This window comes from Abrus precatorius, unplaced genomic scaffold (assembly GCF_003935025.1).
Source record: "Abrus precatorius isolate BTA unplaced genomic scaffold, Abrus_2018 Scaffold6, whole genome shotgun sequence".
Taxonomy (NCBI): domain Eukaryota; kingdom Viridiplantae; phylum Streptophyta; class Magnoliopsida; order Fabales; family Fabaceae; genus Abrus; species Abrus precatorius.
The window spans coordinates 15,368,589-15,392,148 of record NW_020874406.1 but is presented as its reverse complement, the minus strand read 5'-3'; the positions used below and the strand labels follow the sequence as shown (position 1 = coordinate 15,392,148).

Here is a 23,560-nt window from a genome sequence, read left to right as displayed (position 1 = left end):
TTTCTGGTTAAATTAATTTTATTTATCAGAGTAAAAATTGGAACCATTTGAATTTGGGTTTGCCACGCAATCACTCAGCTGAAGAAAGGATGTTAAGATATGAAGAATCGAATCTGTGCCTTGCCTCCGTGAGAACAAAATAAAAGGACACCAACGTACTCGACTTTTTTTAATATGACCACTACGTAACCATCATCTTCCTTCTAATTATATGTTTATTTTAGTATTTTATACATATTATTTTGAGGATGTAACAGCGAAGTGCACAGAACTCTGCCACGTTTCATTCCCACTAACGTAATATATGGCCTTCATTAATTACACTGTAAATTAGTAAAATTTACGAGCCAGAAAATTGCACTTGACGATGACATAAATATTTTTAAAAATCAATAAAAATAGAAAATAAGAAAATAAAAACTGCGGCTACTGCTGACGGAAGCTGTTGGAGCATCCAGATCTTACAGCCGAAAGAAGTTTCCTTTCTCTCTCTCTCTCTCTCCTCTGTCTTTCTCTCTCTTATTTCGAGCAGAGGAATTTGCGGGAAAGACCGAAACCCAGAAATGAATTGGGTGAAACAAAAGGGAATAAACCAAACCCACGAGAATTCACGATGAAAGCTCGTCACTTGAGCTTCAACATCATCGTTATCACACTGTCCCTTTCCATCGTAGTCAACACAGCAGTCAACACCAATCAATTCCGCACCACAAATGAATCCAACACCAGAAGAATCCTGCACCAGCCATTGTTCCCGGCGACTTCAGCTCCACCTCCACAGCCGCCGCAAACTCCTCCATCTCCCGACGGCGGCACCATTCCCTTCTTCCATGAGTACCCGCCGGGACCACCCCCAGATCAGAGCCAGACAGCACCCTCATCATCGAACAGCAGTATCGCGAACCCAACGGCGACACAACCAGCAAAGGGAACAAAGAAGGTTGCAATCGCGATCTCCGTTGGGATTGTAACGCTCGGAATGTTCTCAGCACTCGCTTTCTTCTTATGCAAACACAGAGCAAAACACGCCGTAGAGACTCAGAAACTCGTCGCTGGAAACAATACCCAGAGAAACCCCGAGGATTCAACGGCGCCACAATCGAGCTTCCTCTACATTGGCACTGTGGAACCAACCCGAACATCAACAACATTGAGCGAAGCAAGAGACAGAGAAACCAATAAAGCCAGTAGGTCACCTTATCACAAACTCAATCCCGTTAAGCGATCCGATCGTTACCGTCCAAGTCCCGAGTTGCAGCCAATGCCGCCGCTCAGTAAGCCTCCCGACGGCGCCTACCCGCCGACGGTGTCATCTTCTTCCGACGAGGAAAGCCACGAGACGGCGTTTCACTCGCCGCAGAACTCGTCGCTGGATGGTTATTACACGCCGGCTTCGCGCCACAGCTCGCTCGTTAACGGTAGCCCCGCCGCTCCCCCTCCTAAGAAAGACACAAATTCCACACACCCTCTTCCATTCTCCAAGAGAACTTCACCAAAGTCACTAATTTCTGCTTCATCGCCGGATATAAGACACGTCATCATACCATCCATAAAACAGGCTCCGCCGCCGCCGCCGCCGCCGCCGGAGAATCTGGATAAACTAGTCTCCTCTGGAGCTTCAAGAAAGCCAAAGTTCTCAGCGCCGCCCCCAGCTCCGAATTTGAAACGTCTCCGGTCAACAACCGACACAGTTTCAGTTAATCCTCCTCCCCCACCGCCGCCACCCCCACCTCCTCCGCCGCCGCGAAAATCTGGGTCACCGGTGGTTAATGTTTCTTCTAGTTGTGCGTTTATAAAGGAGGAGTCTTGTGGGAGTGAAGGGGGTGGGAGTGAAGGGAAAGGTTCAGAGGAAGTTGAGAATAGTGTGAGGTGTTGGGAGAAGGTGGAAGGCAATGAGATGGAAGGAGGCAAACCAAAATTAAAGGCTCTGCATTGGGATAAAGTCCGTGCTACTTCAGACCGTGCTACAGTGTGGGACCAGATAAAATCAAGCTCCTTTCAGTAAGTTAAAATTAAATTCACTCCTACAATTTTGGCCTTGAAGTAGTACAATACATGTGTAAATTAATATTCATTTCTATGTTATATGCCTTTTTTTTTTCAATAGGTTAAATGAGGACATGATGGAGTCTCTGTTTGGCTGCAAAGCCACAAATTCTGCCCCAAAAGAAGCTCCTAGAAAATCAGTTCTCCCCTCCGTGGATCAGGAGAATAGGGTGCTAGACCCGAAGAAGTCACAGAACATAGCTATATTGCTGAGGGCATTGAATGTGACTAGAGATGAGGTGTCTGACGCTCTTTTAGATGGTAAGTTGCTGTTTTCATCCTTTCTCTTTTCTGGATGGTATTTAGACTTTACACTTGCCGACATATTTCTAATTTGGGTAAAAGGTTGATTCATGGTTCTGTTACGGTTTTCTGGTGCCCCGGTCTACAGTTTTGATTCATGGTTTATTGTGCACACGCCCAGCAACAGCGTGCAGTATTCCCTCTTTCCCTTGGTTAGATTTTTAATATCACCTACAAAATCATACGAGGAAACTTACCCATAGCAGTTTATGCAAACAATACAGAGAGAAGGCCTCTTGTAAGAAATAGACTGCATAACTCAGGAACTTAAACTTGAAGTCATCATCGTCGCATCTGAAATCAAGTATGAAAATGTCTAAGCAGCATCATGCCATGTGCATTATTATGCTAAGCAGCAAAATCCGGTATTAGGAACTGTGAATTTCACAAATGATACAGCCATGTCGTCATACTATGCTTGCTTTGAGTGCTCTAGTCCAAATGATGGACTTTGGGAGTTTGTTTTTGGGGGAAGGGAAGGGAGGAGAATGCTTACGTAATGTTTATCCATGTTTGAGAATTTGTAGATGAGAAATGAATGGTTTATAAATTCTCCAAAGCCCTTCTAATCTTATATTTTTAAGTCACCCAATTTGGGAAATTTTGTATTAACCCCTCTTCTTCCTTCCTTCCCTTTTCCTCCCTTACCTTTCAAACTCTCTTCTTTTCCTAATAGAAATACTAATCCCTCATTCCTCGATGCTTGATATCAACTGGGAATAAACCAGTAACCAGTAACTCTCCGTTCTAGCTTCGAGTCCCTATAATCTACTGGTTGTCAGCTGTTATTATTTCTAGAAATATTTCAGAAGTATATTGTTGTTAAAATTTTAAATGCCATGCATGTTTGCTGTCTAATTCACTATTGATAGAGGAGCCACATTACTTTTGTATATCCACCTCAAATGACACAAGTAATTGTAAGCAATAATATATTGAAGAGATCTGTCCCTCATAAAAGCTTGCTAGCATATTTTACATACAAGTTTAACACAAGGCAATTTTGATTTCTTAATAGTATTATTTGAAATTACTTGACACCTGGTGTTTTCAGTTTATATTAATCTACTGAATCAGTAATAGATATATAAAATATGCAAAATATCTAAATATGTATTTGCATAATGTAAGGTCTCAGCTTTTTTCCTTGACATGTCTATTGTTTGTTTTTACCTTAACCAATTGTTTATCATCATCCTGTTTTTTCACACAGCTAACATCGTGACCGTTATTATTTTTGGATGAAACAGGGAATCCTGAAGGTTTGGGTGCCGAGCTATTGGAAACCCTAGTAAAGATGGCTCCTACTAAAGAGGAAGAGATAAAGCTTAAAAACTACGATGGTGATCTCTCAAAACTCGGTTCTGCAGAAAGATTTCTTAAAGCATTGCTTGATATCCCTTTCGCCTTTAAAAGAGTTGAAGCTATGCTATACAGAGCCAACTTTGATTCAGAAGTTAACTACCTTGGAAAGTCTTTTCAAACCATGGAGGTCTAACTAACTTATTTCAATGATTCAATCCCTTGTTATCTTTGATTTCTTGATCCCTTCATGGAAACTAACCAAACAGTTGTTAATATCTCTCAGGCTGCAAGTGAGGAGTTGAGGAACAGCCGGTTATTCCTCAAACTCCTTGAAGCTGTCCTAAGGACAGGAAACAGAATGAATGTTGGCACTAATAGAGGTGATGCTAGAGCTTTCAAATTGGACACACTCTTAAAACTTGTAGATATAAAGGGAACAGATGGAAAGACCACATTGCTCCACTTTGTGGTCCAAGAGATCATTAGATCTGAAGGTGCAGGAGCTGAATCTACAAATGAGAATGCGAAAATGGATTCCAAATTCAATGAGGATGAGTTTAAGAAGCAAGGATTGCAGGTTGTGGCTGGGCTCAGTAGAGATCTTAGTAATGTTAAAAAAGCAGCAGGAATGGACTCAGATGTCTTAAGCAGCTACGTTTCAAAGCTTGAAACAGGGCTTGATAAAGTGAGATTGGTTTTACAGTATGAGAAACCAGACATGCAAGGAAATTTCTTTAACTCCGCAAAGCTATTTCTGAAATATGCTGAAGATGAAATTGTAAGAATTAAAGCTGATGAGAGAAAAGCCTTGTTCCTTGTGAAAGAAGTTACTGAATACTTTCATGGGAATGCGGCAAAAGAAGAAGCTCACCCTCTCAGGATTTTCATGATTGTAAGAGACTTTCTAAATATCTTGGATCTAGTGTGCAAAGAAGTGGAAAGAATGCATGATAGAATTGTTGGTGGTTCTGGCAGATCCTTCAGAATACCTACCAATGCATCATTACCTGTTCTCAACAGGTACAATCCAAAGCAAGATAGCAGCTCAGATGAGGAGAGCTCATCCCCCTAATATTGTGAATACAAAAGAAATTATAGTGAAAGTGAATGAATGTTGTTGCAAATTTAAGTTGATAGCCCGTATTCCAGGATTGGATTCATTGGGTGTAAAGCCATTTCACTAGTAATGGTGAAAAACAACCTGCCACGAGATTAAACATCAAATACTTCAAATTCATGGTGGGGGAAAGAAAGCTGTTAAATGGTTTTCCTGATTCACTGAAATGGGCTCCAAAGGTTCATAGTCATTACCATCCTCATCCTACTTCTTCGTATGAAGAATAAATAAGTTCTAAATGGGGGGTTGCAGTGGATGCATCATTTTGTTTCTTCAACTTCGATACATATTCTACAGTCAAAATAGGCTTTATTAGTTCAGAGTTCCATACATTTTCATATTGTAGAACGTTTTATTTCACTTATGAGGCTCTTATATATGTATTTTTTTAATCAATCATCAATAATTAATTGCAATTTTGCAGCTATTCCTTTATCTGTGAACACTAGATTGCATAATTAATCTTCAAGTTATCTAATGTTTGAAGCAAACAGAGAATCTTCCTCGAGAAAAGGGAAATGATTTCTTTTCTAGATCACGAGTCAATCTATTCAAAGTAGATAAGAGCAGCGAAATAATTTTTTTAAAATTATTTAATGCTCTTATTTTTCAATAGAAAATTGAATCACTTAAAACAAGAATGGATATATGAATGAAAATGTCAAATTACTCCCTGATTACTTAGATTGTGTTTAATACTACACTTAACTTTTGAATTCATTTTTTACGTCAACCTAAAATTAAAATTTTATTGATAAATTTTTAAAAAATTAATTAATTAATTAATTATGTTATTAATCATTATAATTTTATTGAGGTTTTGTTGGTAAAGATAAAAAAATTCTATATTTTAAGATAATTGTCATAGAGATATTTAATAGTATCGTTTCAATAGTTATCAAACTTAACTGTATAATGTTTTGTAATTTTTAAGAAGTTATATGTATGTACTGATGTGAGGGACGTGGTGTTTTTTCCTACAAGGAACGCAGTAGTTTTTATAAGTGTAATTAATTAGAAATAAAATAAAACAAAAAATCAATTGGAATGCGCCGATAATGTAACTATCGTCCAATCATACACTGTATATAATAAAGATGATTAATTTTTTAATAATTAATTTAAATTTTATACAAATTATATATTTTCTAATTATTTATTAGTATATAAAATTTTACATTAACAGTGCATCAAAAATAAATTATAATCTATAAAATGCTGGTAATTTATAAAATATAAAGTATAAGCAGGCATTGCAATAATCTTTCAGTTGTTTTAATGATCCACCAATATTATTTAAATTCCTGTAATTTAAGCACTGTCAGCCTCTAATATTTGGATAATTTTTGTTTAGGGTAGATTATTGTTGGGCTACTTAATCCATAGTCAATCTTCCAAATGCGTCATGGTCCTTGGACAAGTACCCTGACCAAAAACATACCATTTTCTGCAAATAAAAAAAAAATACTAATTAGTATTTTAAAAAGTTGATTAAAAATTTAAAAATATTTTTTAATTATATTTGATATAAATGTACTCTATCACCGTTTTTAATATATTTTTGATTTTTAAGATTTTGTTATTGTCATTTTTTAATTAGAAAGAAAAGAAAACCAAAATTCTAGCTAATTCCCACAACAATAAACGAGCTTATTTAATTTTGATGATAAAATCCTAATCAGAGAGGTAGGTGGAATGACTGAGACACCATTTAATCACACGAAAGATGGGTAAGGACAAATGGGAAAATAAATGAGAACTAAAAAGACAAAACAAAATCATGGCGACACCTACAAAACTACTGATTGAGTGGTCCTGAGATTTCCTTTCAAATACATTATCACTGCACACCCTTAAATTGACAAGTTTAATGCAAATCTTAGGATCGGGACTTAGCTAAAACTAGCCCTTCTTTTTTTAAGAAATAGTGTATGTTTGATTTGATTCATTTTAAAAATATTATCATTTAATCAGTTTTTTTTTTAAATTGTTAAAATGAATTTTCTATTATGCTTTTATTGTGAAAGTGAAAGGAAGATTGTATAAAAAATTCAGAGTAGAAAATATAAACAAGAGAAATTAATAATTTTATTTATATTACGCATATAAGTATGGATACAAGAGTACTGATTTAAAAATTTTTAATTCTATCAATTTTTATAATATCTTTTCATTATCATTATTATCAGTGTATCTTTGCTAAATTTAACATATGATAAATATTTATTAAATCGTTTTTTTATTTTTTGTCTTTCTCAAATAAATTAGTTGAATCATCAAAATAGTTTAATTTATAATTTTATTAATATTAATATTTAAGATTGATTTTTAGTACTTCGAAGTAATAACTTTAAATTTTAAAAAATTCTTATACCTTTTTCATTTTTAATATAATAAATATTTTTAATAAAAAAATAGCTCACTTTTAGTTGTGCAAAATTAATTTTAAGGATTAAGATGAATATATTTCTTTATTTTATATTTGATGAGGTGAAAATGCTTAATGAAATAAAGGATTTAAATCTTACAACTATTACTAAGAAAGAATTTTACCTGTTTTAGAAAAGAAAGATCGAGTGAACTTTATCTAATCACTATATTTAATGTAAAACTTATAAGTATTTTTTTAGGGTTTAAACATTTACAAATAAAATTTTTTTATAAAAAAATACATAATTATTATATTGAAATAATAAAATATAATAAATACTTCTCTTTTTAATAAAATTTTACTATTATTAACTGTTTATTTTCAACCTTAAAACTTTTAAAGTTAAAGTTAATAAAACTATTTTTTATTATTTAAAAGTTAACTCCTCTTTAAATTTAAGAGTCAAGGACATAATTTTCCTTTGATCATTTCGAAAGCTTTTAATCATAGCTTAAGCGTAAGAAATCCAACTTAAACTGTTTCCGTAGTTGAAAAAATAAGAAAATAAACAAAACAAGAGGAGAAAAATATTTCATAAATGTTAGAAGAAAGTGTTCTTTTGCTTCATATTTTTTTATTCATGAAGGTTGAGAGGGGCAACGCTTAATCTTGGAGGTTGATTTCTTACTAACACAGCACAGTACATACGTCATATAACAATATACAGTTTAAACCTGGATTTATATCAAATTATGCGGTCTATATAATTCTATATCCTCACCACATAGTCATATTCATTGCAGCCGAAAGCACGATGCTATTCCAATTCCTCTTGTTCTCAATATCTTTTCAACCAATATTTTCCACCTAATTTCGTCTTTCTTGCTTTGTCTTGATATTCTCTGCTTAAAGTTCCTGAAATGACAGCACTTGTTACAATTCATGTGGATATATAATTGAGCTGCATTAAATGAAATCTCACTTAGACACTACATATTATTATTGAGGAGTAATTACCTGCACAAAGGAACTCTACAGTAATCTGGATCAGCACATAGTCGAGAGTGTAGCTCCAATAGTTGCCACATTCTCTTGCAATGAACACAACCTCCAGGAACTCTCAATTTACATCCAGCAAAATGACGAACAAGCAATTCTAGCCCCTTGCATGCTTCATACTTACACGGTTGGTTTGATTTGAAGTCTTTATCATGGGGGCCAATAGTTCTACAACCATCTCTACATATGTGAACAAGAGCTTCCATTGCCTCGTATAATTGCATATAGATTCTTCTTTCTTTGATTTTTCTCATCCGATCCTTTTTACTCTGAATAATCAATTCATTCCAAAGCAATTAGACAATGGACTAATCAAATTTCCATTCTGCAAGATAAAAATAAAGTCAGGAGAAAAAAAATAGCCTTACATTTTCTTCATCAATCACTGATTCCAGAATTTCCTTTTCTAAAGCTGGGTGGCTATGCTTCATTGCTTTCCATCCTTCAGACTCTGAAACAGCTTTAAAATTTTTTAGCATTTTACGGTGACAAATAAGGCTGAGCCGTGGAGCATCACACAGTAATGCAAGTTGAAATACATCAACTACATTATCTATGTTGAGTAAATCCAATTCTAGCTTCTGTTCACATTCGCGCTTCAAGTGAGGAACCATGTATGCATGTGACAGCACCATCAATTGTAATACCATTTCATCCATTTCTTCTTTCTCATAACTGTGAAACAATGACACACAAAATTTCAGCACATTTATATGCATAAATATAAACAATGTAGGACAAGGATGAGTAATGGCAGTAAAATCTTTATATCAGTACAATTTGTGGAAGACTAAAATAAAATAGCTTATCTCAAAATACCTAGACAATCAAAACTTTTGAAACACAAATTAATATCCAACATAATTTGCAAGGACTCCCCTATTAACGATTGATATTGCTTAACATTTATCTATTGGAAGAGAATGGAAGGATTTGATTTGATCAATCAAGCAATTGCATCTAATTTGGGCAATCGAAATTGAAGAGAATATTATCAAGCATTACCGCACAGTATGTGTGATGTTAATGGTTTCTACACAAATATTCTGATAATTTTGAGGTTAATACTAATAGAGGGATCAATCGTACCTCGATGAGTACAAGAATCGAATAAAAACACGAACTGCATCATGCGGAACCCCAAGGATTGAGATTGTTCGCCATCGACGATGACGATTTGCTTGCTTCAGCATACCTCTCAATACGGGAGAAGCCATAGCCTGTTCATATAGCATGAAGTGAGTGGTATACACAAAAAATTGTATTCAAGATAACGTAAAGATCCATTCACTTTGGCGTCAATGTCCTGATGATTGATATAACAATAGCATTCAATATATGTAGCTCCAATCATACTACTAAGATACAATTCATCAGACATAACAATTCATTGCTGACATGTTTTGACAATGTATATTTTGATGTGGGTCACAAGTAATACATGAAGTGCATGCATGCATGTGAAACAAAAAGAGAAAATGTTATTTTTCAAAATAAAGTGAAATGATTAATGAACTTACAAGAATAGTAGAATGAGCATAAACAACGCCACCGTTATCAGTATTAATGCAAACATCTGCATTATAACCTTGATCAAAAAGACGCTCCCACATATCTTTTGTTGTTGAAGAGACATTGGTGCTGCGCCATGTTGGTGCTGAATTATTCGGTGCCATACACTCGCATGGACAACCGGTTGCTGCTGAATGGGGCATAGGAGGTGGTGCCGGAGTGAATTTCTTAGTATTCCGAAGAGAATTACAACAATTGCCCTTCTCGTTAGCCATCACTTTATGCTTCTCTGCTTCATAAACAAATATTAAATCAAGTTACTTGTTGATGAGAAACCCAGTTCTACGCGGAATATTCAATCATATAAAATGGGCATGTTAGAATGATAAGGAACTTAATTATCCTGTTATTGGTAATAGCTTTATCCATTTCCCACACAAAGCAAGATAATAATAATAATAATAATAATAATAAATGATATCGAGTGTTAAATTTAATAAAGTAATATTTTAAATATTTTTATTAAAAATAAATTTTGTTCATTTGACTGCTTCATGTCATCTTATTAAAATAAATGATTATGCATGTAAAATTTTATATAATTTAAACATGTATAGATTTAAAATTTAAGAATAATTATAAACTTGTATTGTAAATTGTGCAAAATTTTATTGAGAACTTTAAATTCAATAATTAGATTAAGAAAATTATCTTTAATAAAATATTATTAGAAATAATATTATACTAAAAATTTCCTTTAATGACATTTTAATAATAATAATAATAATTTGATTTGCATATAATGTGTAAATAAGTTTTAAATTTTTCATTTAATGATGGATAATAATTAATAAATGCAAAGGATTCAGTCAAATCTTCTATTTAGACTATTTCCTTTCATTACATAATTAAGATAAGCCATTCCAGGTCAGTTTGGATAAAATTTTACACTTTTGTTAAATCATAAATTATATAATTTTTTTTTATCAATATCAAGAAAAAATATCATTAATTAAAATATTAATTATTAATACGTTATTTTTATCGGATAATGTTTAATATGACTACTAAAACTACTATCATTATTCATATTCATAAACTTTAATTGATCTATCTAAATGCAAAAAATTTTAAATTGAGAAGAAAAGGTATTTGATGAATTTAAGTTACATGTCATGATTTTCCAATTCTCTTTAAGTAATGAATTAAATTCAAGTTTTGCAAATAAAATAAATCCTACGAAAAAATTTAACGTCATTGTACACTAAGTATTTTTTTATTTAGACAAATTTGTCTCGCATATATAATACATATGAACTAAATTAAAAAATTTCCGTTTTTTTCTAAACAAATGCATTTACTATTTTGTTATGTAATTTTGTATGTTAAACTGGGCCTGCTTAGGCCCAAATAACATATTAATAATTCTAGGCATATAAACGCCCGTTAAATGCATCCCTCAGGACATTAATTTTTCAGTTGACCCAAAAAAAACAATTTTATTTTGGAAAGTATAATACTATAAAAAATCAAATTAAACGCAGTTAAACTGTGAAAAACCTACGGTTCTTATTGTTAGTTGTAAGAGAGATATTATGTCCATAAACTATCCCAGAAACTACTGTCCAAGAAAAAATAAAAATTCCAGAAGCTTCAATGAATTTATACCCCAAACGTGAACATCTACATGTCCTATCAAACATCAGGATCTTCCCAATGTTCACACACACACCCCTATTTCATTGCTAAAGCCCCTTAAATAATATCACGTGAGGGTTGATTTTGATTGTAAATTGCATGGTCTCAATTCATCAGACAAATTGTTGACAAAACAAAATTCATCACACATTTTTCCTGTAACTTTTCAAATAATTAAGATTAAGAATTACCCGCTCACACTTCCAGCAATAACATGGAGCTGTGATTAATTAACAATGTAAACAACCAGGATTCGCTATGAACCAAATGAAAATTTTACAATTAAAATAGCATCTACACGATCTGCATATGGCTTCAGTGTTGAAATTAACAAATTTATCAGCAACGCACATGATTTAATCAATTCCCCAACCGTAAAAGGAATCAAAACTCGCACCCACAATCCCAGATCAAATTAAAAAAAACGATTTACGGTGCAGGGAAGATATTTTAACTAAAAAACAGCGTTGTGATAGTAACGAATTGAATTGAACAAATCAAGATGCATTAACAGAGAAAGTTGGATCGAATTACCTTGATCGAAATTTGAAGCGTTCCACTCTGTATTTGTCATATTATTTTTCCTATAAACACCGAAGATATTGGAAGCACTTCCTCGGCACCTTATTCTTAACCAAAAAATAAGAAAAAGAGGTTAATGTCGAACTCTCGTTTCTCAATGACACCACCTTGGACGCAAAACGACGACGTGTAACCCCCGTCGCCGGATTACGGAATCGGATGGCGGAAAAGGTGATGATGCAAAGAAGAAAGGGAGAGAGAGACGAGGGTGACCCTCTTCAATTCTCTCTCCTCCCACAATCTGTGAAGCTCAAGAGATTATCGTGAAAACAGATATAATAAATAAGCTAAAAATCTCACCGAGTCTATCTGTCAGTGTTGTTCCATTCTAAAAATATCAACAGAAATAAAACTGCACATTTTAATAAGACACATCGTATCTTCAATCATACCATCGTTTCTTTATTTTACTTTTAACAAAACTCTTCACGTATGCGACTATGTCTCCGCTGTAATCCTAATGGCTTCTATGCAATCATTTCAACTTCATTGCCTATTTGCCAACTAAGCCCACAAGAACAACATTTCACAGATATTTATTACAATTGTCATTTCCTATCTTCTCTTTTCTTTTTTTTATATTTCATTAATATATATTGTCAATGTAATTCTTTTAATACTGTTCAATTTTTTTCATCATGCTGTTATGCAATTAAAAAATGTTTACTTTTATAATGATTGTTTTAAAAATTATATTTAGGGTAATTTTTAATTCATTTTTGGTATAATTTTTTTATTGTAATAATGTATTGAAATCATATTTTTATTGGATTTATTAATGTCGTTTTTACTTTTCAAATTTTCAAATTAAATATGGAAGTAAAAAATTATTATTTTTTGAGAAAGTAAAACATGAATATTTTATTATATATTAATCATAAATATAAAAAATGCATCGTTTAAAGATTCATTACAAATAAATCGAAAGAATTAACTCGTGATATTATTATATTTTAAATTAATCCTTTTGTCATACTTTTAATTATAAGCATTTCAAATTATTATTTTAAAAATGTAAAAATACTTAATTTATTATATTAAAGAAAGTACAGTTAAACAGTGTGGTATAAAGTGATACTTTATTTAATACAAAGATTATTAGATTGGCATTCATATTTATGATTAAAAATGTTAAGAACCATTTAAAGATTTATGTTCAATTAAGATTAAAAATAGTAGAAGAAAAATATAATTTATTTCATACATCACAAAAATATAAATTTGAATAAAGAAAGAAACATGTGGAAAGTTTTTAAAATGAATAACATTAGTGGGATGGATCCAGCTAAGATTTTGTTGGTTTCCTCCAACTTTTGCATTTGTGACAGAAGATTCATTAGCCAATTTTGCTAATCATAGCAGAAAAATAAGAGATGGTTTACCTTGCGTCTTAAAATGTTTTTGTTAGTTTATTTTTTGTCTTGTCTTTTGTTCTTTTGTCAGCCATTCAACACTACACGGCAATGAATAACCCCAGTATCAGTTCACACATTATAATTTGGGACTTATCTATTCGTATTTTAAAAGAAGCTAAAACTAAAAAAAGATACATAGGTACAAAAATAAAACTGTTTTGAACCGTAGGTTTAAATTAAAATGTTTTGCACATTTAATTTATTCAAACTAAAAATAATAGTAAATCATGTTTACTTTACACGTGTTTTCATTTTCAAAGAGATATATCCCACATATTGAATATGCACAAGTGGGGCTCATGAGCAAAGAATTAGATCGGATCAAATTGGCTCAGATGAGACACAAAACAGTGAATCGATTAGGTGATTTGATGTGTTTAATAAAAAGTATCGCTGAATTCTATATTTAGAAAATAGCTTGAACCATCTATATTTTTCAATTTTATTTCATCAAAAATATATTTTTTAATCAAAGGAAGGCCAAATCCTACGACATAAAGATTTATATATGAGATTTTTTATAAACTACTATTGTTTTACTATTTATTAGATTAAGAAACTTATTATTGATGTATAATTGTTAAAAAAGGTACAAAACTTTAAAAACAAAAAACATAAGACCCTAAATCAAATCGAAGCAACATAAAATATAAATAAAATTCGCACTCATACGGAGCTAGTAGGAATAAATATTCCTATTACCCTTTTGCTTCTACTTTAAGTTGATTTATTTTCTTCTCTTATAAATGGTGGGTCGGATTGTTTATTTATTTAGTGGGTTCATTTTTGTTATCATTATATGTGTATTTAGTTTTCTATGTTTTCAAAATATAATTTTTATTAACTTTTTTGAAATAATTTCAAAAAGATCTATTTTTAAAAACTAATTAATAAGAATGTAAATCTCAAAACACCATCAACATTCTTCTTAGAGCATTAAAATTGTTGAAATATTGCTGAAACATTGCTTTTCACTGATGAAAGAATTATGGTAAGTTTAATATTAGTTAACCTTTTTGTCTTTATGTCTTTCACATACATACTAATAATTTATAAAATATTATTAAAAAAATGCTTTTACCATTTCACACAACCAACTTAATTACATATATAAGACAATTTGGTATAGTTTTCGTATATTACAAATTAACCACAGGCCAGAAACAAACATACAAAATTTAAGTCTTCGGATTCAGAGCAATGCTTCCTTTTGCTTTTCATTCTTGCCTCCCCTTTTGTTCTCAATATAGAATTTTGTTCTCATATCAATGGACAAAAATGTGTGTAATTGGAGAATATGGGCTTAAAGGTGAATGGGTGTATTGGGCTTTGTCCATTATAACTATTTACTATGAGAGGTTTTATTACAAAATAGAAAGGCCCATGAACCAAGTTTACAAGGACGAAAAGCAGTAATGATTTTGACCCAAAAAATAAAAAGAGAAGAGAATCTGTATTGATATCTTTTGTCTTGTTTTATGAGAATTAGCTCGACTTTGTTAACATGAAAGGTGGAATCTTAACGGGAAAAGAAAAAAAGAGATAATGATAATATTTTGAATTTTATTTTAAAAAATATATTTCTTATTACTGTTTGTGTTAAAAAGTAAAAAAATAGCATACAGAAATTTTAGTGAAATAAATTAAAGGGAGTTTTATAAAAAGAGTCATCATGTATTGTAATTAATATTTTTATTTTTAATTTTTTCATAGTATCATGATGGATCACGTTAGAGGAAAAAATATTTTTTTATCAAATTAATTAGTGAGTTTTATTATTAATTATAGTAAGTCTTTATTTAATAAAAAAAATGCATATTGCCTGTTCTAACATGGTATTAGTTAAAAATATGAAAGGATCTAAATTCAAATTAATCATAATAATCTTTGCCCAATATTATCAAACTTAATCCACGTCTATATATAACAACTAGAAAAAAAAAAATCCAATGCGTAGAGCTCGTTTATAGAAGAATGAAAATATTTCATAAACCATATATTATCAAAATTAATCTACCTCTATACATAACAATCAGGAAAAGTGAAGATCTGTGGAAAAAAAAAGATCTTGAAGGGCCAATATTCTAGACATTTGGGGTTATACTAAGATATTATATATCCTCTAAAATTAATGAGGTCACAGTAATAGCAACATCCATCATCCATCGTCATTCAATTTGATAATGGAACAGTAGCAACTAGCAATACATAAAAATGGAAAAGGAATAATGGTGGTGGTTGTGAAATGATGAAAAACAGCACTGAATAGCTTGACGATAGGGGGTTGATGAATGGTGGCCAAACAACATTCAATTAATTTGCTGAATGCTAGCAATGCAATACATATCACCCACCCAGACCCAGTAATTCTATAGCTCAGCATTTCCTACCATTATTTCATTTTATTTCTTAAAAAGTTTTCCATATAAACCTCATTCATGCACTGTACATGTCTCTTATAACCGCTCCTTCTCAGAGAAAAATCCCACGCACTCATGATATGATACATACAAATTAAGCCTTGTCCTTATTGTTTGTGCGAGTGTGTGCCATTCAGTGACACATAGTCATTGAATAAAAGCAGTGGTCTTGGAACCATGATTTTCCCCACCCCCATTCTGCATCTGTAAGCAAGATAATAGAGAGCATCATAATCGGTCAAACTTAATTGTTGACCATCTTGGGCTTGCTGAATTTCAGAGTCAAAGGTTCTGCCTAGCTAGTCTTCCCATCACTATTACCTAAGCTTAACTGAACACACTCAACCAACATAAAATAAAATAAGAATAGCATAGTTCTATTTATTTAAACTATATAGTATATTAATAAGTATATGTTGTGTAATTAATAATATCATATGCTACGTACTAGTACCATGCCACATCTCATCTAACAGTAACGGTGTTATATTCTAATGTGAGTGGGTGGCAACATAGGATAGAGCAGGAGCGTCTTCTTCCTCCCTCTGCCTTCCTTTTATAAAATTTTTTATGCTAACACAGACTGGAAGTGGTCCAGCCTTTCACACGTGAAGACGCTCCTCCCCTGCTATTTTATTCACGTGTGCTATCATACTTCCATCAATTCTTTTCTTAGCTTCTAATTGTGGCCCCTCATAACCCCTCCATTTTTTCCCTCCAAATTACCTCGTCCCACACATCAACATTAACCACTTCAAACTTTTAGGCGCTACTTACGATTTTTATTGCAACTCATAGACTTGTTAAGGATGTTTCAGACTACAACTTTATGTCACCCTTGACTTCTCATTTCTCGTGCTATAAAATCCTAGAATAGGTGACCTTTTTTTTCTTTCTCTTTAAAGGAAAATAATTCATTTTGCTAATGGATATTTTTCAAATTATGATATTCAAATGGGGTTGGAACATAAATTGTTAAAAGTGGCTAGTTAATTACTAAATGGTTTGAAATGTGGCCATGTGCCTGCAGTATAAGCTAATTGAGGATCATGCTTGCAATCTGGTGATGACAAGTCACTATTTATTTTGGTGAGACGAGCAGTGTGATCTTATCTGGCAGTCAAAGACTGTAAAAGATGGCATTCCACCAGTTTTAATGGCATTCCAGATTTTGGATCTTGTGTCATTTAGTTTAATTAAATTTTAACATTAGATAGTTAGTTATTTAATCTGTTATGTGTATTAAGAAATATATTAAGGCCATAACATCTAGTATTTCTTTGATAAAAAGATTCACTGTGTATTGGTGCATATAATAAATTCCCAAATAGGCAGGGTTTTCTGATTATCTGATTAAGTATATGCTTTTCTTGACTGCTTAGATACAAAAGCGTTTGAAAACTTCATGGCATGGCATGGCAAGTCCACGTAGTTTTTCCATTTCCCTCACTTTAAAAATCCCAGTTAGAGAAAACAAGAGGGGTATATAGCTGAGAGCACCACGGGCTCAAGACCATGATAGCTGTGCTTGTAGTGATCTAAAGCATTTCCATTGATAACAAACGACAAATAGGTTAATTACGTGGATGGAAGAAAGCTACAAAAGGAATATTAATCATCTTATGCCTATAATAGAAGAACTAGGTAAATAGCTATTGTATCCATTTTACACTGATTATGAGATTTACTTTAAAGTACAAACATTGTAATCCCTCTGGTGTTAGTCAAAATGTAAACTAGGAAATTATGGCAAGAAGTGGTTCTTTGACACAGACCTCTCTGTTTGATCATATTTGTTGTGTTATCTACGTATGGATGTGCCTATATGGGGGGAGCAAATTTATAATTGTACATTGTCTTGACTAATAAGATGTGGATTTGATTGCTCATATTCGATGCTGATGCTTAAATGTGGACATTAGGGGCCTAATTTAGTACACAAGGATGTTTGAAACCGAAAAAGAGAGACAGAGAAAGCCAACAAGTGAGGCCATTGATAATAATGTACGAATGGAACTTGGGGGACAGGTAAGGTCATGGAGCCATTGGTTTATGGTTTATGATAAGGCTCTTCCAAATTGATCTTATTTCTAAATTAAGAATTAAAAAAAATCAGCTCTTAGTTTAAAGATACGCTTGCTTTAGAATAGCTTTTTAATTGCATAGATTATAATGCATTCCACTTCTGTATGGATATTCTTCTAATGAATTCTACTCTAGTATGCTAGATGATGGGTAGAATTTAGCTTTGGTCGTTTCTTTATTGAGGCCTAACATAGACAATCAGAATGTTTAGTTATACATAATTGGCGAAGCACTAGCAACTTTGCCTCATATTAAATTCGGAAACAAAAAAGATGCTTAGCTACAAACTATTATACACATTTATTCCCTTCTTTCACTCAGAACTATTATATGGTTATATACTCCTTTTTTGAGTGCACTATTCAACAAAAAACAAATTGACTTGAAAATTGACATTAGCAAAATAAAAATTAAGGGGAGAGGAAACAAAAGAAAAAAAGGAAGGAAGCATATGCAAGGTGGAGGATGATGAACACTAAGACCAAATGAAACCCTTTAACATCACATGGGACAAAAGTGACCATCCTACAGCTGTCCTAAACTGTAGGGAAAACCCAAAAGTGGGGTAGCATGTACCATAGTAGTACCCCATGGACTCTTGATATTGAGAAGTCTGGAATCTCCCAACATTTGGAGAGACTTTGGGATGGCCTATACCTAAGGTCCTAACCCACAACACTCTTCACTCTCTCGCTCTCTCTCTCTCTCTCTCACACACACACACACTTGTAGTGTGTAGTATAGAGTGTATACCCATACACACAAAGCTCAAAACCCCGTAACCGCTAATTAACGTCCCTCTATAACACATCTTTTTTTGGCGGCACCAAAACTGCTGCATCCCACTCTCTCCTATCCACTCTCCATTCAACCTCTCCAAATCGAATATCTCTCTAGATTTCCTAGTATTTAGCGGTTATATTCTACGACAAGTTAAGTGAACTTCGATAGATTTTGTTCATTGCATAACATTGGAACAAAATGGGGAGCTCTAGCACCTTTTTTTCTTTCTCTAGCCTTATGTGTGAAGAAGGGGAAGCTAGCTTCTTTGAAGATGAAGATGAAAACACTGGCATTGACTCTCTTGATAACCCGTGTTTCGTTTTGGAGGATGAAGAGGAATACATTGAGTATTTGTTTAGACAAGAAACGGGATTCGGATCCCACAATCACTTTTTCTGCTCTGATGATCACTCTAGTGGATACTGGTTGAAGAGTGCCCGTGTTGATGCCATTAACTGGATTTTCAATGTTAGTTCTTAATCTGATAAACCAAGTTTTACCCGTATCATCTTGCTTCATTTGCTTTTTGGTTGTTCTATTGTTGAAACTTTATATTGTTGATTAATCAGACACAAGCAAAATTCGGGTTTAAAGTTGAGACAGCTTATTTATCAGTGACTTACTTTGATCGGTTTCTTTCAAAGCGATCCATTGATGTAAGCTTTAACATAATCTCTTAATTCCAACCCTCTTTGTCAGTTTTGTTGATTTTAACTTTTTTTTTTCCCCTTAATTTCTGGAATGATGCAGGAATCGAAACCTTGGGCTATTCAATTGTTGTCAGTGGCATGTTTATCCTTGGCAGCGAAGATGGAAGAACAAAATGTGCCACCTCTATCAGAATATCCAATTGAAGAATATCGCTTTGAGAACAAAGTCATCAGGAACATGGAGCTGCTGATTTTGGGTACCTTGGAATGGAAAATGGGATCGGCAACTCCTTTTTCTTATTTGCATTACTTTGTCAGCAAGTTCTGCCCTGGATCCAGACCACAAACAATAATCACCAAAGCCACTGAACATATTGTGGCCATGGTAAAAGGTGATTTAAGATTTTCTATAATACAATTCCCTAATGAAATAGTATTATCAATATTAAGATTATATATGAAACGAGTCTTTCTATGCAGATGTTAATTTGATGGATCAACGGCCATCTATAATTGCCTCAGCTGCCATATTGGCAGCTTTTGATGCTACATTAACAAGAAAGACAATGGATCTTCGAATAAGCGTAATCTCATCGTGGGGAAATCTAGAAAGTGTGAGTTTAACTTTATTTAGAGTCCAATATTCACTAATGCTAATTTATTGCTCTTCAACTCTTCTTATTGGATACATAACAGAACATAGTTTGATGATGTTTCACATTATATGCAACAGGGGCATGTGTTTTTCTGTTACAATCTAATACAAGAAAAGAAGAGAAACATAGTTAAGACCCCTTCCTCAAATTTATTGTCTACCCAGTCGAGCTCCACGTGTGTTCTTGAGAACCCATCTGACACTTCTTCAGGAGCTAAGAGAAAACTTAGTTTTGAGGACAGTGAACATTATCCGGGACAGAAGATACATCGGTCGTAGTTTGCACCTCGCAGAGTTTGTGATCGATCTATTATACAGGAAAAAATTTGATTGGTGTTTAGTGATTGGATTATAGGATATTTTTCTACTGAAAAATTTATTCTAGTTAGTTATAGGTCTAATGAGTGCCATCCACCATTTTGTGGAATGATTTGGTATTGATGATTGGGGTTTTATTTCCCGGTACCCAACAAAAAGTTTCAACGAGCGACAACAAAGAAGATAGATAAAAAAGGAGGAGTAAATAAATAAATAAAAAAGTGGTTAGCTTTACCCTACAGTAAGTTTGAAGCTGACTGAATGAAAATCCATGAGTCATTAAGGACTAAGGAGGAGATGAAATGAAATATGAGTGAAAGCCAGAAAGCTATATTGAAGACTATTTGTCCATAATAGTGATTTTGGGCAGTGTTAGCTTTCTTGAGCAGTTCCTACTACATTTTTACTTTTTTCAACTGCATTTATTTTTCTCTCTTTCCCTTTATTTTTTGTCGTGATGGGAATTATATTTTTATATGTATGTATACGATAATAGCTATAGCAACCCTACTCTTTTGATGGGGAGCTTGGGATGCTTTCTATGTCTTGAGAAAGGCTGAAAGCCATGGAGAATGGGGAATTGGTTTTGTTTGATTTGATGTATCTGCATAGCATTTGGGTTGGGCCATTGATAAAGCTGGTAAAAGTTGAACGTGATTATGTGTTCGGTTGGGACGTGGGAGGCTCCTTTTCAGGAGAGCTGGGAAACTTTCCTTTAACCGTTATGTAGATGTACTATGATTTAATGATATTAGATCCCTATAAATGGTAAAGGATTCGCCCATGGGCCTGGTGGGGCCACTGCCACTGCCACTGCCACTTTGCCCGTACACCCTAAAATAGTAATCACATTCATGGAGGATTAAAATTAATAAATAAGTGCATTTTTTTTAAAAAATTAATATTTTTAATCAGAGTTTATAAACCTTTACCAAAAACACTCTAAATGGTTAAATTTAAAGGATATGGTCGCAGAGAACTCAGGTTCCATTAGCTTTGGTTGCCACCCAATTCAGGGGAAAAAAAGCAGGGGCTGTTACGGTGGTATCATATTGACAAATATTTCTCATACACATTTTTATATATGTTTTCTTTGAATCTGTTAGTTTTAAAAAAAATAAATTAAGCAACGAATTAAAATGTGTTTTAGTTTACTATTTTAAACAAGTGATGCAAAGTAATGCATTAAAACTACACACCCTTCGTAGGTTTAACAAATTTTCGCCACCTATCATTTCTTGTTTTTAGAAAATAGTGAGAACGACGTTATATTCTTACATCTGTCGCTTAAAAAGGTAAAAATAAAAATTCCTATGTCACATTTTATTTCAGATATACAAAAAAATTGAATTTAATTTTTTTGCATTTTTTATGCAAAGATAACCCTACAGTTCAATTCACTTAAATAAAAAAGTAAATTTTTCATAAGTTAAAAAATTTGCTTAAACATGTTTGACAAAAATTAATTTTACTTGAGTTAAAATTGTAAAAAAATTAGAACTTTATTTTCTTCTTTTTTAAATTAAAAAATTTTGAAAATTTCAAAATTTTTTATATTTCATACACGCGCATAATACGTAAGTTTGCAAATGAAGTAAAAATTTTAAGGTTAACCCAAAATTTGATACTTCTTCTTATTATAAAATCATTTACAAAAGATATTAACACAATACTCATAAGTGCATTTTTTTCTTTCTTTGTAATTTAAATCTACTCTATACACGTTACACCTCAAAAATACTATTTTGAATTATTTTTATTTTCTATTAATTTTAACTTTAACATTTAAATTTAGTAATTTTATTTCACTATAGTTGAGTTAAATCTTAGTATGTTGAATGAGTGATATGAGTTTTTAAATTATACTTTGGGATATTTAAAATTTGAATTATTTTAATATATATATATCATAAAACTAATCATGAGTTTAATGTCTTTTATAAATTACACTTAAATAATTAAGATATCGTAATTTAGAAAAAAAAGAAGTTGAAATTTTATTTTATTTTTTGTAATTTTAGTTTAAGTCAATTATTTTAAATTAAGTAAAAATTACTTTTTTACTTATTTTATTTAAGCAAAATTAATTCGTTTAAGTAAATTTAAACTGCATGATCAAATTGCAAAGAATCCGAATGTCAACAATGTTAAACTAAGTGAGTATATATTTTCATTAGAAGAACACGGGAGAATGTATATTATCATAATGGTCGAAAGTTAATGATTAGCTTCAAGGAACTATAGTATGAAATGGATTAAAAAACAATGATCAGCAAAAACCAAACAACTATTATGGATCTATTTGGTAGATTCAAATATATGCCTGACAGCTTTAAGATAGAATCTAAATGTGGACAAATCAAGAAATTTCGTTCTAGTAGCTATTAGGGGACACGTTCTGTTGAGATTGCTCCTACAGTGTAATGTAATAGGGCCCAGGTTATCATAATTCAATAAATAGAAGATCTTGGTATTCTGTTTGGTTTAGGGTGGAGGCCTGGAGGGAGAAACTTGCAAGTTAAGATTAATGGGAAATTGGTGTCAGAATCTATCCCTTGTGGGTTGCACACTTATCCAGTCTGGCATCATTCTTGTATTTTGCATTATGAGAAATGCTAGCAATATGCCCTTTATTTACCGTGATTACCTTCTTGTTCCATGGTTCACATGGAGATTATTCTTGCCCCTCCACGTTCTTTGCTTGAATCTTGCAGTTAAAATTGCAGACATGGTCGGATTGACCCAGATTACTGACACATAACATCTCTAAGAGAACAAAATTCACATGACCAATGATAGCTAAATAATTTACAAGCACATTCACGAGTGAAGAGTTCAATTGTTCACGACTCATCGATAGATTATTCTTTGCATGCATGACAAGAGCTTGGAAATATACATTTAACCAACAAGTACCACTACACTCATAACATTGACGAAGACAATATGTAACAATTGTTTAGCAGCGTCTGTAATTAAAATTTAACCGTGTGACAATATATGTGATGTTGTCTCAATGATTAAGAACCAGATTAACGAGATAGGTGGATGGAGAATAAGCATACTTAGTTGAATAATATCAATGATAAAGAATATGACATTGGATATCATATGGGTTGATAATTAAAGTCCAAATGCTTCCATTTACATAACTGTCATGGAATGGGTTGCAGGGATATGTTGGTTGGACCACGAAAACATTTACATCATACGGCCAAAGGAGTTTTGCTCGTATGTGTGT

General features: G+C 32.6%; 3 protein-coding genes across 8 annotated transcripts; 2 read left to right on the top strand and 1 right to left on the bottom strand.

Moving 5' to 3' along the window:
* The first annotated feature begins 330 nt into the window (after nt 1-330).
* LOC113868890 (formin-like protein 6) lies at nt 331-5,255 on the top strand. The gene is made up of 4 exons (XM_027504867.1): nt 331-2,001; nt 2,108-2,307; nt 3,600-3,841; nt 3,938-5,255. The coding sequence occupies exons 1-4, from the start codon at nt 614-616 to the stop codon at nt 4,724-4,726; spliced, it is 2,619 nt and encodes an 872-aa protein (XP_027360668.1). The 5' UTR covers nt 331-613; the 3' UTR covers nt 4,727-5,255.
* Nucleotides 5,256-5,890: 635 nt separating this feature from the next.
* On the bottom strand, nt 5,891-12,504 carry LOC113868784 (BTB/POZ and TAZ domain-containing protein 4). Of its 6 annotated transcripts, none has more exons than XM_027504677.1 (7): nt 11,946-12,499; nt 9,722-10,005; nt 9,291-9,421; nt 8,570-8,876; nt 8,160-8,470; nt 7,924-8,057; nt 5,891-6,218 (listed from the first exon to the last, which is right to left on the bottom strand). In XM_027504677.1, exons 1-6 carry the CDS (start codon nt 11,983-11,985, stop codon nt 7,937-7,939), a joined length of 1,194 nt encoding a protein of 397 aa, XP_027360478.1. In that variant the 5' UTR covers nt 11,986-12,499; the 3' UTR covers nt 5,891-6,218; nt 7,924-7,936. The 6 variants fall into 6 exon arrangements, with proteins under 6 accessions (XP_027360478.1, XP_027360481.1, XP_027360479.1 ...); XM_027504680.1 differs by having other exon boundaries at nt 5,980-6,218; nt 9,722-10,002; nt 11,946-12,459; XM_027504678.1 differs by lacking the exon at nt 5,891-6,218 and having other exon boundaries at nt 7,711-8,057; nt 9,722-10,002; nt 11,946-12,040; nt 12,294-12,439.
* A 6,140-nt stretch (nt 12,505-18,644) lies between these two features.
* On the top strand, nt 18,645-20,891 carry LOC113869760 (cyclin-D5-1-like). Its single transcript, XM_027506224.1, has 5 exons — nt 18,645-19,164; nt 19,266-19,352; nt 19,447-19,738; nt 19,827-19,960; nt 20,080-20,891. The coding sequence occupies exons 1-5, from the start codon at nt 18,895-18,897 to the stop codon at nt 20,278-20,280; spliced, it is 984 nt and encodes a 327-aa protein (XP_027362025.1). The 5' UTR covers nt 18,645-18,894; the 3' UTR covers nt 20,281-20,891.
* The last annotated feature ends 2,669 nt before the right edge of the window (nt 20,892-23,560 follow it).